General features: G+C 38.1%; 4 protein-coding genes across 4 annotated transcripts; all 4 read left to right on the plus strand.

Moving 5' to 3' along the window:
* The first annotated feature begins 364 nt into the window (after positions 1-364).
* On the plus strand, positions 365-2,739 carry LOC138207010 (OX-2 membrane glycoprotein-like). The gene is made up of 6 exons (XM_069163985.1): positions 365-415; positions 1,036-1,374; positions 1,496-1,822; positions 1,980-2,073; positions 2,253-2,291; positions 2,387-2,739. The coding sequence occupies exons 2-6, from the start codon at positions 1,080-1,082 to the stop codon at positions 2,496-2,498; spliced, it is 867 nt and encodes a 288-aa protein (XP_069020086.1). The 5' UTR covers positions 365-415; positions 1,036-1,079; the 3' UTR covers positions 2,499-2,739.
* Positions 2,740-3,805: 1,066 nt separating this feature from the next.
* LOC138207037 (OX-2 membrane glycoprotein-like) lies at positions 3,806-6,924 on the plus strand. The gene is made up of 6 exons (XM_069164027.1): positions 3,806-3,876; positions 4,497-4,835; positions 4,957-5,283; positions 5,441-5,534; positions 5,714-5,752; positions 5,848-6,924. The coding sequence occupies exons 1-6, from the start codon at positions 3,822-3,824 to the stop codon at positions 5,912-5,914; spliced, it is 921 nt and encodes a 306-aa protein (XP_069020128.1). The 5' UTR covers positions 3,806-3,821; the 3' UTR covers positions 5,915-6,924.
* A 394-nt stretch (positions 6,925-7,318) lies between these two features.
* On the plus strand, positions 7,319-9,556 carry LOC138207162 (OX-2 membrane glycoprotein-like). The gene is made up of 6 exons (XM_069164206.1): positions 7,319-7,346; positions 7,967-8,305; positions 8,427-8,753; positions 8,914-9,007; positions 9,187-9,225; positions 9,321-9,556. Exons 2-6 carry the CDS (start codon positions 8,011-8,013, stop codon positions 9,385-9,387), a joined length of 822 nt encoding a protein of 273 aa, XP_069020307.1. The 5' UTR covers positions 7,319-7,346; positions 7,967-8,010; the 3' UTR covers positions 9,388-9,556.
* Positions 9,557-9,972: 416 nt separating this feature from the next.
* On the plus strand, positions 9,973-14,614 carry LOC138207160 (OX-2 membrane glycoprotein-like). The gene is made up of 5 exons (XM_069164204.1): positions 9,973-10,123; positions 12,966-13,304; positions 13,426-13,752; positions 13,910-14,003; positions 14,317-14,614. Exons 1-5 carry the CDS (start codon positions 10,027-10,029, stop codon positions 14,381-14,383), a joined length of 924 nt encoding a protein of 307 aa, XP_069020305.1. The 5' UTR covers positions 9,973-10,026; the 3' UTR covers positions 14,384-14,614.
* The last annotated feature ends 138 nt before the right edge of the window (positions 14,615-14,752 follow it).

Genomic DNA, 14,752 nt, shown 5'->3' on the forward strand with positions numbered 1-14,752 from the left:
TAGTGTAATTTATTCATTTCTTATGATTTGTTTTTCTGTCCACTCAGTTCACGCTGAAGTTCATAGATGAGTTTAACGTCAGTGAAAGTAAGTCGGTTGTTAAACTGCGCAGTGAAAAGGGAACAATCACAATCTCGTACTGTAAAAACAGCATTTTTAGAGCAAAACAGTACAAGTTTATTAAAACAGCAGTTTATTGGACATTCGAGTAAAGCCCAATAAATCATTTATATTGTTATTTAATACAATTATCGATGTTTTTGTTTTTTTTAATTATCGTTTTATTTTGATAACCCACGGATATCCGTCCTACTGTGACGTCACCTTCCTCAGTTTTAATTTATCTCCCGCGGAGCATACATGGAGAAAAGTGATGTCCTATATTTCTTTTATGTGTTGGGGATCTTTTCAAAAGGTGAGATTATTTATGTTCTATGATAATATTACCCAGTTTACAGTGGTGGCAAGGAACTATTTACATTTATAACTTTCACTCCACATTTTAGAGGGAAATATTGTACTTTGTAGTCCACAAACGTACCTGAAAGCTTTAGTTACTTTTCAGATAAAGAATTGACACAATGGATAATATAACAAGCTGATAAACTACAACACATTGTTAAAGATTAAACTGGTTTTACACCCAAAGTCACATTTCAGATGATTTTCCCTTCAAAGTTTGCATATAGTTTCTGTTTCAATAAATGATCACATGATCCAATATCTCAGCAAAAATCAAAGATTAGAGGACAAAGTCCAAAACCTGAAAACAGATTTGTGCATCAGAACTTTGTTTTGTCTTCCAGTAATCATCTGATGACCCCACAGATTTATCTGATGCTTGACTATTCATAATGTAATGAGATCATAAATAATAATAAATCAGTCAGACGGTTGAAACCAGTACGTTTACTTTATTCTGCTGCTAATACCTCTGTACTTCTACTTAAGTAGGATATTTAGTTGCAGGACTTTGACTTTGATTTGAAGTAAAAGATCTGAATCTCTGACCCCAGACTGTTATTTCCTCTGCAGGTTTAACACCTTTTATCCAAACACAGCACACTGTGGTTGGAAAAATGGGAGACGAAGTCATCTTGAACTGTCAGATTATAGAATCTAAAGATGTCCAACAAGTCACATGGATGAAAAACTTACCTGAAGGAGAGACAAATGTTGGATCCAACCACAAGGACCTTGGCCAACTAGTGTATTTTCAATTCAGAGGTAAAGTTGAGTTTGAAGATGTTGGACTGCTGAACACGTCCATCGTTATCAGGAACGTAACAGAGTTGGATGAAGGCTGCTATCGCTGCTTGTTTAACATCTACCCTGACCCTGCTGTGATAGGCACAACCTGTCTCCAACTCTATGGTAAGAACTTTACTGGATCACTTTCAACATGTTCGATCAGTGTCTCGTACAAACTAACATAATGGACAACAAATATTAGAAGCCGTCGTCTTGACAACAATCTCATTGCTTTTCCTTGCAGAGCTGCATGAACCTGTTCTCCATGTCAGAGAGTCAAACTCTTCTGAGGAGTTAGTGGTGTCCTGTTCAGCCACTGGTCGACCTGCTCCCACCGTAACCCTGAATGTCTCACCACAAGACCTCCACCTCTCACCCAACAACACCGTCAGTGTCTCCAACACCAACGGTACCGTCACCGTCACCACCACAGCTGTGCTGTCAGGTGTCCATAAACACGGTGCTCAGGTTGGATGTGCGGTACGAGTGCTCTCTGCTCCTCAGAGAAACGTCTCTGTGACGATTCATGACGTCAAACCAGTGAAATCTGTATCTGCTCACCGTGAATCCAGTAAGTTGGTGTTTCCATTTGGTTTGTAATTTCTTTATGTTTGTGTTTGTGATGATTCTTGACGTCAAACCGACGTCTGCTGATGGTGAGAAACACTTTGAAAATCAGATTTTTTGTGAATGTTGCTCACAGTCACATTTTCCCTCTCTTCTCCCAGGTTGGATCATTGGATTAGTTGTGGGGATGGTTATAGTCTGCTGTCTTGTTCCAGTATTCATCTTTGTCCTGCTGAAACAGAAAAAAGTGAACAGGTGATTTTTATTTTCATCTTTTAAGTCTTCTTTTAAAATAAGTATCTCAGTGCTCACATGGTTGTGATTTACTGACTTTGAGAAGCGACAAAGAACAACACAAGCTGATGTTTTCTGACAAAATGCATAAATAACTAATGAATGTTTGTACATTGACTTTACTGTCGTCTGTCACTCAGGAACAAAACACCACAGAAATCTGCCCAAGTCATTCATGAGTAAGAAACATATATTTATTTGCATATACTTAATTTATTCTGTGTAAGATGATTTATTGAGTGGGAATTAACTAATATCTTATTTTCACTTGAAGGAACAAAACACCTTTAATGATAAAGGTGAATGAGCTCAGACAGCGATCGTCTGTGAAGAAACCTCAAAATTCAACCACCAAGAAACCAACATCAGGAAAACGTTTGTTTTAAGACAACAACTGTTGTTCAGAAACTAACAGTCAGACTTCAGCATCAAAACATGTTTATCATGTAAACGTTCTTTCTGTTGTTGAAAGTTCGTTGACAATTGCAGCTCAGTTCTTGGAAAATTATTACACCTCTTGATAACAAAAGGATTTCTGTACTCAATATTTTTAATCATCACATTTATGTACAATTCTGGGTTTTATGTACATATTGTTTTAGTAACATTTAACTTTTTATGTTTATATAAATGTATTCAATGTTTTTTGGTTTTTTTTACCTTTTCTCCAGAATAGAAGTCCTTTAATTAAATGAAATGTATAAAAATGTTGTAGGTTTGTCCTCTGCTGTTTCTTCTTGCTGTTATTTTCCTGTAAACTGAAAAATGGCGAAGATTTATCTACAGAGAATCTAAATAATACATATCCTTCAGTCTGAATCTTGTCTTACAGAATCATTAAAACAAAGAAACGAGTGCTTCTTGGCCGGAGGGAGTGCAGACTTTTAGGGGAAAGTAGAGCTTAAAGAAGCTGGACTGCAGAACAACTTCTTAGTCATCAGAGAGGTGAAGGAGCTGCTGTCAGCTGGGAGTGATGGATGTTGATGGTCATGATTTATTGAACTAAAAGGGAACTAAAGCTACATGTTTAGGAAGAGTTCAGAAGCCTTATTATAAAAAGACATCAATACAGCGCCTCCTGGTGGAGAAAACCGTGAGTGTTTTCTTTCCCTCTTCATTAGACAGCTGAGCAAACTTCTTGTGCCCATTTATTTGTAGCAGACGCATGTTTAACATTAAACTATAAGTATATTCACAAAATGATTCTTTTAAATGTAAATATTTGTTTATTTGTCTTGTTTGGATGTAATTTTAACATCAAGTGACTCTAAATGAATATTTGTAGTTTTCAGTAATTTAATCCAGAAATATTTGCCGATCAAATGATATTAAATCCTGTCCACCTTCTTGTCGGGTATTAGTGTAATTTATTCATTTCTTATGATTTGTTTTTCTGTCCACTCAGTTCACGCTGAAGTTCATAGATGAGTTTAACGTAAGTGAAAGTAAGTCGGTTGTTAAACTGCGCAGTGAAAAGGGAACAATCACAATCTCGTACTGTAAAAACAGCATTTTTAGAGCAAAACAGTACAAGTTTATTAAAACAGCAGTTTATTGGACATTCGAGTAAAACTCAATAAATCATTTATATTGTTATTTCATACAAGTATCGTGTTTTTAAAAGAGTTTTATTTTTGACAACCCACGGATATCCGTTATACTTCGACGACACCTTCCTCATTTTGGAATTTATCTCTCGCGGAGGAAACATGGAGGAAAATGCTGTCCTGTATTTCTTTTATGTGTTGGGGATCTTTTCAAAAGGTGAGATTAATTATGTTCTATGATAATATTACCCAGTTTACAGTGGTGGCAAGGAACTATTTACATTTATAACTTTCACTCCACATTTTAGAGGGAAATATTGTACTTTGTACTCCACAAACGTACCTGAAAGCTTTAGTTACTTTTCAGATAAAGAATTGACACAATGGATAATATAACAAGCTGATAAACTACAACACATTGTTAAAGATTAAACTGGTTTTACACCCAAAGTCACATTTCAGATGATTTTCCCTTCAAAGTTTGCATATAGTTTCTGTTTCAATAAATGATCACATGATCCAATATCTCAGCAAAAATCAAAGATTAGAGGACAAAGTCCAAAACCTGAAAACAGATTTGTGGATCAGAACTTTGTTTTGTCTTCCAGTAATCATCTGATGACCCCACAGATTTATCTGATGCTTGACTATTCATAATGTAATGAGATCATAAATAATAATAAATCAGTCAGACGGTTGAAACCAGTACGTTTACTTTATTCTGCTGCTAATACCTCTGTACTTCTACTTAAGTAGGATATTTAGTTGCAGGACTTTGACTTTGATTTGAAGTAAAAGATCTGAATCTCTGACCCCAGACTGTTATTTCCTCTGCAGGTTTAACACTTTTTATCCAAACACAGCACACTGTGGTTGGAAAAATGGGAGACGAAGTCATCTTGAACTGTCAGATTATAGAATCTAAAGATGTCCAACAAGTCACATGGCAGAAAAACTTACCTGAAGGAGAGACAAATGTTGGATCCAACCACAAGCACTTTGGCCAAAGAGTGAATTCTCCCTTCAGAGGTAAAGTTGAGTTTGAAGATGTTGGACTGCTGAACACGTCCATCGTTATCAGGAACGTAACGGAGTTGGATGAAGGCTGCTATCGCTGCTTGTTTAACATCTACCCTGACGATGTTGTGATAGGCACAACCTGTCTCCAACTCTATGGTAAGAACTTTACTGGATCACTTTCAACATGTTCGATCAGTGTCTCGTACAAACTAACATAATGGACAACAAATATTAGAAGCCGTCGTCTTGACAACAATCTCATTGCTTTTCCTTGCAGAGCTGCATGAACCTGTTCTCCATGTCAGAGAGTCAAACTCTTCTGAGGAGTTAGTGGTGTCCTGTTCAGCCACTGGTCGACCTGCTCCCACCGTAACCCTGAATGTCTCACCACAAGACCTCCACCTCTCACCCAACAACACCGTCAGTGTCTCCAACACCAACGGTACCGTCACCGTCACCACCACAGCTGTGCTGTCAGGTGTCCATAAACACGGTGCTCAGGTTGGATGTGCGGTACGAGTGCTCTCTGCTCCTCAGAGAAACGTCTCTGTGACGATTCCTGACGTCAAACCAGAGAAATTTACACCTGCTCACCATGAATCCAGTAAGTTGGTGTTTCCATTTGGTTTGTAATTTCTTTATGTTTGTGTTTGTGATGATTCATGACGTCAAACCGACGTCTGCTGATGGTGAGAAACACTTTGAAAATCAGATTTTTTGTGAATGTTGCTCACAGTCACATTTTCCCTCTCTTCTCCCAGGTTGGATCATTGGATTAGTTGTGGGGATGGTTATAGTCTGCTGTCTTGTTTCAGTATTCATCTTTGTCCTGCTGAAACAGATAACACCGAACAGGTGATTTTTATTTTCATCTTTTAAGTCTTCTTTTAAAATAAGTATCTCAGTGCTCACATGGTTGTGATTTACTGACTTTGAGAAGCGACAAAGAACAACACAAGCTGATGTTTTCTGACAAAATGCATAAATAACTAATGAATGTTTGTACATTGACTTTACTGTCTTTTGTCACTCAGGGAGAAAACAACACAGAAACCTGCCCAAGTCATTGATGAGTAAGAAACATATATTTATTTGCATATACTTAATTTATTCTGTGTAAGATGATTTATTGAGTGGGAATTAACTAACATCTTATTTTCACTCGAAGGAACAAAACATCTTTAATGATGAAGATGAATGAGATCAGACCACGATCGTCTGTGAAGAAACCTTAAAATTCAACCACCAAGAAACCAACATCATCAAAAAAACGTTTGTTTTAAGACAACAACTGTTGTTCAGAAACTAACAGTCAGACTTCAGCATCACAACATGTTTATCATGTAAACGTTCTTTCTGTTGTAGAAAGTTCGTTGACAATTGCAGCTCAGTTCTTGGGAAATTATTACACCTCTTCATAACAAAAGGATTTCTGTACTCAATATTTTTAATCATCACATTTATGTACAATTCTGGGTTTTATGTACATATTGTTTTAGTAACATTTAACTTTTTATGTTTATATAAGTGTATTCAATGGTTGTTGTTTTTTTTTTTACCTTTTCTCCAGAATAGAAGTCCTTTAATTAAATGAAATGTATAAAAATGTTGTAGGTTTGTCCTCTGCTGTTTCTTCTTGCTGTTATTTTCCTGTAAACTGAAAAATGGCGAAGATTTATCTACAGAGAATCTAAATAATACTTATCCTTCAGTCTGAATCTTGTCTTACAGAATCATTAAAACAAAGAAACGAGTGCTTCTTGGCCGGAGGGAGTGCAGACTTTTAGGGGAAAGTAGAGCTTAAAGAAGCTGGACTGCAGAACAACTTCTTAGTCATCAGAGAGGTGAAGGAGCTGCTGTCAGCTGGGAGTGATGGATGTTGATGTTCATGATTTATTGAACTAAAAGGGAACTAAAGCTACATGTTTAGGAAGAGTTCAGAAGCCTTATTATAAAAAGACATCAATACAGCGCCTCCTAGTGGAGAAAACCGTGAGTGTTTTGTTTCCCTCTTCATTAGACAGCTGAGCAAACTTCTTGTGCCCATTTTTTTGTAGCAGACGCATATTTAACATTAAACTGTAAGTATATTCACAAAATGATTCTTTTAAATGTAAATATTTGTTTATTTGTCTTGTTTGTATGTAATTTTAACATCAAGTGACTCTAAATGAATATTTGTAGTTTTCAGTAATTTAATCCAGAAATATTTGCCGATCAAATGATATTAAATCCTGTCCACCTTCTTGTCGGGTATTAGTGTAATTTATTCATTTCTTATGATTTGTTTTTCTGTCCACTCAGTTCACGCTGAAGTTCATAGATGAGTTTAACGTCAGTGAAAGTAGGTCGGTTGTTAAACTGCGCAGTGAAAAGGGAACAATCACAATCTCGTACTGTAAAAACAGCATTTTTAGAGCAAAACAGTACAAGTTTATTAAAACAGCAGTTTATTGGACATTCGATTAAAACCCAATAAATCATTTATATTGTTATTTAACACAAGTATCGTGTTTTTTTTTTAATTATCGTTTTATTTTGACAACCCACGGATATCCGTCCTACTGTGACGTCACCTTCCTCAGTTTTAATATATCTCCCGCGGAGCATACATGGAGAAAAGTGATGTCCTATATTTCTTTTATGTGTTGGGGATCTTTTCAAAAGGTGAGATTAATTATGTTCTATGATAATATTACCCAGTTTACAGTGGTGGCAAGGAACTATTTACATTTATAACTTTCACTCCACATTTTAGAGGGAAATATTGTACTTTGTAGTCCACAAACGTACCTGAAAGCTTTAGTTACTTTTCAGATAAAGAATTGACACAATGGATAATATAACAAGCTGATAAACTACAACACATTGTTAAAGATTAAACTGGTTTTACACCCAAAGTCACATTTCAGATGATTTTCCCTTCAAAGTTTGCATATAGTTTCTGTTTCAATAAATGTTCACATGATCAAATATTTCAGCAAAAATCAAAGATTAGAGGACAAAGTCCAAAACCTGAAAACAGATTTGTGGATCAGAACTTTGTTTTGTCTTCCAGTAATCATCTGATGACCCCACAGATTTATCTGATGCTTGACTATTCATAATGTAATGAGATCATAAATAATAATAAATCAGTCAGACGGTTGAAACCAGTACGTTTACTTTATTCTGCTGCTAATACCTCTGTACTTCTACTTAAGTAGGATATTTAGTTGCAGGACTTTGACTTTGATTTGAAGTAAAAGATCTGAATCTCTGACCCCAGACTGTTATTTCCTCTGCAGGTTTAACACTTTTTATCCAAACACAGCACACTGTGGTTGGAAAAATGGGAGACGAAGTCATCTTGAACTGTCAGATTATAGAATCTAAAGATGTCCAACAAGTCACATGGCAGAAAAACTTACCTGAAGGAGAGACAAATGTTGGATCCAACCACAAGCACTTTGGCCAAAGAGTGAATTCTCCCTTCAGAGGTAAAGTTAAGTTTGAAGATGTTGGACTGCTGAACACGTCCATCGTTATCAGGAACGTAACGGAGTTGGATGAAGGCTGCTATCGCTGCTTGTTTAACATCTACCCTGACGATGTTGTGATAGGCACAACCTGTCTCCAACTCTATGGTAAGAACTTTACTGGATCACTTTCAACATGTTCGATCAGTGTCTCGTACAAACTAACATAATGGACAACAAATATTAGAAGCCGTCGTCTTGACAACAATCTCATTGCTTTTCCTTGCAGAGCTGCATGAACCTGTTCTCCATGTCAGAGAGTCAAACTCTTCTGAGGAGTTAGTGGTGTCCTGTTCAGCCACTGGTCGACCTGCTCCCACCGTAACCCTGAATGTCTCACCACAAGACCTCCACCTCTCACCCAACAACACCGTCAGTGTCTCCAACACCAACGGTACCGTCACCGTCACCACCACAGCTGTGCTGTCAGGTGTCCATAAACACGGTGCTCAGGTTGGATGTGCGGTACGAGTGCTCTCTGCTCCTCAGAGAAACGTCTTTGTGACGATTCCTGACGTCAAACCAGAGAAATTTACACCTGCTCACCGTGAATCCAGTAAGTTGGTGTTTCCATTTGGTTTGTAATTTTGTTTATGTTTGTGTTTGTGATGATTCTTGACGTCAAACCGACGTCTGCTGATGGTGAGAAACACTTTGAAAATCAGATTTTTTTTGTGAATGTTGCTCACAGTCACATTTTCCCTCTCTTCTCCCAGGTTGGATCATTGGATTAGTTGTGGGGATGGTTATAGTCTGCTGTCTTGTTTCAGTATTCATCTTTGTCCTGCTGAAACAGATAACACCGAACAGGTGATTTTTATTTTCATCTTTTAAGTCTTCTTTTAAAATAAGTATCTCAGTGCTCACATGGTTGTGATTTACTGACTTTGAGAAGCGACAAAGAACAACACAAGCTGATGTTTTCTGACAAAATGCATAAATAACTAATGAATGTTTGTACATTGACTTTACTGTCTTCTGTCACTCAGGAACAAAACACCACAGAAACCTGCCCAAGTCATTCATGAGTAAGAAACATATATTTATTTGCATATACTTAATTTATTCTGTGTAAGATGATTTATTGAGTGGGAATTAACTAATATCTTATTTTCACTTGAAGGAACAAAACACCTTTAATCACAAAGGTGAATGATCTCAAACAGCGATCGTCTGGGAAGAAACCTTAAAATTCAACCACCAAGAAACCAACATCATCAAAAAAACGTTTGTTTTAAGACAACAACTGTTGTTCAGAAACTAACAGTCAGACTTCAGCATCACAACATGTTTATCATGTAAACGTTCTTTCTGTTGTTGAAAGTTTGTTGACAATTGCAGCTCAGTTTTATGATTTATTTATTACACCTCTTCATAACAAAGTATTTATTTACTCAATATTTTGAATCATCACATTTATGTACAATTCTTTGTTTTATGTACATTTAAATAAAAATATATTTTTATACATGTGTTAAATGTGTTTTTTTGTTGTGGTGCTCTGGTTGTTGCTGTCGTCACCATCTTCCTGAAAAAAGGAAAACAAACAAGAAGTTACAAGAAGTTCAGTTGACTCCATGTATGTAACTTTGTAGTTGTATGTTTGATGGTATTTGTTGCATGAATGATGTGTAACCGGAATAATTTAATCTGGGATCTTTATTATGTTTTGGAATCATGTTATTGTGCACAGAAGGGAGTCGACAGGTTGATCCACTGTGTATCCCTTCCCCATTGAGTATCCGCCCACAGTCACATTCAGTCACACACACTCACATTGACACACCTAACTTCAGGCAAGACCGCATCTGTTCAAGCAGCTGAGGAGAATGACGGATTTCTTTACATTATATTTTGTGCTGTCGTGCCTCGGTAGTGTGACTGAGGCGAACCCGACTCATTCTCTACCGAGAAAGATAATCAAAGGTAGGACATATGTCTCCTTTCTTCAATGATGACACCTTAAATAGTTTGAACGTCTCAATGAAAGTTGGAAAATCAACAGTAATTGCTTCAAAAACAGCGTAAATGCGACTTCTGCTCCGGAGGGAGCGGCGCTCGGTGCCACAGGCAGCTTTTGTCAAGCGTTTGACGTCAAAAGCGTGACAAAGCGAGGGACTCTGCAGAGGAGAGCCGGGGCAGATAAACAGTGGGCTGATGTCTGAGTTTTTGGTCTTTATGTTTCTAGTTTATTGTAGAAAGACCTTAAAATAGGGTTTATCATCCAAAAACCTTCACCAATGATTTAAACATAGAGAAATATTGTCGTTATGACTGCGTTATTATGCTATGATTTTACTGGTCTGGCCCACTTGAGATCAAAGTGGGCAGTATGTGGCCCCTTAACTAAAATGAGTTTGACACCCCTGGATTAGAGCCTTGGTCTGGCAGTTTGGATGAAACTCCTAGAATAAAGTGGCGTTATATTGAACTGAAATGGAAATTTAAACTTTCCATTTTCCTTTTTTTGTTGTTCAGAAAACAGCTGCTATTCCACATTTAGACTGCTGTGGCAGGTTTTGAGCTGGCAGTGTCCACTGTTCAGCGAAAATAAGATGAACAACAGAAACAGAGATGCTTTTTAACTTCCCACACGACAAAACTATAACTGTTTGAACAACAACAACAAAAACAAAAACTTTCCCCAGCCTGCAGACATGCGACACAAACGTGGGACTGAAAACTTGTAATATAATATGAATTAAAACTGCAATCAGTGATGTACGGGCCCTCGCACTCCGCCTTCGGGGCGGGGACTCCGGCACTTACCGAACAGGGAGGTGAGTTCGGTAAGTTAAAATGTACTAAGGCATAATTAATGTAATGTAGGTAAAGTTTGTGGTAGTTTGAACAGAAATCAAGACGATTTAGACATTTTATTTTTTGTTATTGATTTTTATTTCTGTATGAGAGGTTTTTTATTTTGTTGTTGTTGTGGAGCAGTGGTTAGCACTATTGCCTCTCTGCAAGAAGGTCAGGGGTTCGATTCCCCCATTTGCCAGTTATAAAAATAACTAAATCATACTATAGCTTGTCGTCCAAATTAGGGGGAAAAAAATTCACACTATAGCAAAAAGTAACCCAAAAGTCATTTTTGGGTTACTTTTGGACGACATGCTATAGTATGACTTTTTTTTTTTATCCCTTTTTGTCTGCCACGCCACAGGCACACCAATCATGAAAAGAAATTATTTTGATAACTTTTAATTCCAAAAAAATGTTAAGAGTGCACAGACTAAATTTCAAGTCAGTCCAACAAAATCTGTAGGAGTTTGTTAAAGTACAAGGTGTTAATCGCCAAAAAAGATGACTAAATTCAAAATGGCGGACTTCCTGTCCAGTTCACGTAACGGTGCAATGTAACTTTTTTGTGCGTCTCGGTGTGATACACGTGTCCACCGGATTTGGTGAATTTAGGTAAAGATGCATCTCTTTAGGGGGCGCTCTTGATCCGTTTGGCCGCGCCCATTCGCGACTCCACCAGAATACGAAATGTTTCGACGGGAGTCATATGTGTATCCACTTTCATGAGTTTTTGAATATGATAAAGCCTCCAAAAAGGCAAATCACTTTACGTAAGGAGAAGAAGAAGAAAGAGAAGAAGAACATTTTTACGAAATACAATAGGGCTTTCGCACCGATGCTCGGTGCTCGGGCCCTAATTAAAACTGCAAGCAGTGATGTACTGGCCCTCGCAATCCGGCGCGCCGCCTCCCCGAAGCCGTCTCCCCGACGTGCACGTGGACCGCATATCCCCGCTTGAAGTTGCTATTTTTGTCTCGTTTCCTGTCTCCAGTAGGGGGCGCTGGCCGTTTGGCCACGCCCACTCGCAAAACACATATCAGATGTATTGTCTCGCTGCGCCGGAAGTATGTCACACGTTTCGTGAGGTTTCAAGCATCCGTTGACCTTAAACATCAACTTCCTGTGTCACGGCGAGACATCCAACTTTGCCGCATCGTCACGGCGATGTCCATTGACAAAGTCGAACGAATGTCTCAATATATCATCAACTGCATGTTTAGGTTATTGTGACCCGACTTTAGGTTCATGGGATCAACCAGCTCGACGTAGTCGAGTTTGTTTTTTTGAAAGTATGAAAAGTGTCATTTCCAGTGGCCAACAGGGGGCGCTATGACTATGAGCGAATATTACCCCACAGGGGTCTTCAGGGCGGGGCTGTTATCATACCTGTGATGTTTGGAGGAGGTCGGTCCATGTACATAAGATTTAAAGCAACTCGTAGTTTCATGGCGAGACGCTCAAAATGGCCGCCTCTCACGGGCACACACATCGATGAAAACGAATTATCTCGATATATTTTAATCCCAAACATGTTTTCTATCCAGAGAACCTAAATTCAAGTCGGTCCGACAAAATCCCTCAGAGGAGTTCGACAAAATACAACATGTCAGAATCGCCCAAAATGGCGACTAAATTCAAAATGGTGGACTTCCTGTCGAGTTGACAAAATGGTGCAATGTAACTTTTTTGTGCTTCTTGGTGTGATACACGTGTCCACCGGATCTGGTGAATTTAGGTAAATGTGGCCGCCGGGGCATCTCTTTAGGGGGCGCTCTCGAGCGATGCTCGGTGCTCGGGCCCTAATAATAAATCAGTCAGACGGTTGAAACCAGTACGTTTACTTTATTCTGCTGCTAATACCTCTGTACTTCTACTTAAGTAGGATATTTAGTTGCAGGACTTTGACTTTGATTTGAAGTAAAAGATCTGAATCTCTGACCCCAGACTGTTATTTCCTCTGCAGGTTTAACACCTTTTATCCAAACACAGCACACTGTGGTTGGAAAAATGGGAGACGAAGTCATCTTGAACTGTCAGATTATAGAATCTAAAGATGTCCAGCATGTCACATGGATGAAAAACTTACCTGAAGGAGAGACAAAAGTTGTATCCAACCACAAGGACTTTGGCCAACTAGTGAATTCTCCCTTCAGTGGTAAAGTTGAGTTTGAAGATGTTGGACTGCTGAACACGTCCATCGTTATCAGGAACGTAACGGAGTTGGATGAAGGCTGCTATCGCTGCTTGTTTAACATCTACCCTGACGATGTTGTGATAGGCACAACCTGTCTCCAACTCTATGGTAAGAACTTTACTGGATCACTTTCAACATGTTCGATCAGTGTCTCGTACAAACTAACATAATGGACAACAAATATTAGAAGCCGTCGTCTTGACAACAATCTCATTGCTTTTCCTTGCAGAGCTGCATGAACCTGTTCTCCATGTCAGAGAGTCAAACTCTTCTGAGGAGTTAGTGGTGTCCTGTTCAGCCACTGGTCGACCTGCTCCCACCGTAACCCTGAATGTCTCACCACAAGACCTCCACCTCTCACCCAACAACACCGTCAGTGTCTCCAACACCAACGGTACCGTCACCGTCACCACCACAGCTGTGCTGTCAGGTGTCCATAAACACGGTGCTCAGGTTGGATGTGCGGTACGAGTGCTCTCTGCTCCTCAGAGAAACGTCTCTGTGACGATTCCTGACGTCAAACCAGTGAAATTTACACCTGCTCACCGTGAATCCAGTAAGTTGGTGTTTCCATTTGGTTTGTAATTTCTTTATGTTTGTGTTTGTGATGATTCCTGACGTCAAACCGACGTCTGCTGATGGTGAGAAACACTTTGAAAATCAGATTTTTTGTGAATGTTGCTCACAGTCACATTTTCCCTCTCTTCTCCCAGGTTGGATCATTGGATTAGTTGTGGGGATGGTTATAGTCTGCTGTCTTGTTTCAGTATTCATCTTTGTCCTGATGAAACAGAAGAAACTGAACAGGTGATTTTTATTTTCATCTTTTAAGTCTTCTTTTAAAATAAGTATCTCAGTGCTCACATGGTTGTGATTTACTGACTTTGAGAAGCGACAAAGAACAACACAAGCTGATGTTTTCTGACAAAATGCATAAATAACTAATGAATGTTTGTACATTGACTTTACTGTCTTTTGTCACTCAGGAAGAAAACAACACAGAAACCTGCCCAAGACATTGATGAGTAAGAAACATATATTTATTTGCATATACTTAATTTATTCTGTGTAAGATGATTTATTGAGTGGGAATTAACTAACATCTTATTTTCACTCGAAGGAACAAAACACCTTTAATGATAAAGATGAATGAGATCAGAACACGATCGTCTGTGAAGAAACCTTAAAATTCAACCACCAAGAAACAAACATCATCAAAACGTTTGTTTTAAGACAACAACTGTTGTTCAGAAACTAACAGTCAGACTTCAGCATCAAAACATGTTTATCATGTAAACGTTCTTTCTGTTGTAGAAAGTTCGTTGACAATTGCAGCTCAGTTCTTGGGAAATTATTACACCTCTTTATAACAAAAGGATTTATGTACTCAATATTTTTAATCATCACATTTATGTACAATTCTGGGTTTTATGTACATATTGTTTTAGTAACATTTAACTTTTTATGTTTATATAAATGTATTCAATGTTTTTTGTTTTTTTTTACCTTTTCTCCAGAATAGAAGTCCTTTAATTAAATGAAATGTATAAAAATGT

Source organism: Embiotoca jacksoni, unplaced genomic scaffold (genome assembly GCF_022577435.1).
Source record: "Embiotoca jacksoni isolate LCO1_2020_lvr unplaced genomic scaffold, fEmbJac1.0.p SCAF_30, whole genome shotgun sequence".
In the NCBI taxonomy this organism is placed as follows: Eukaryota; Metazoa; Chordata; class Actinopteri; family Embiotocidae; genus Embiotoca; species Embiotoca jacksoni.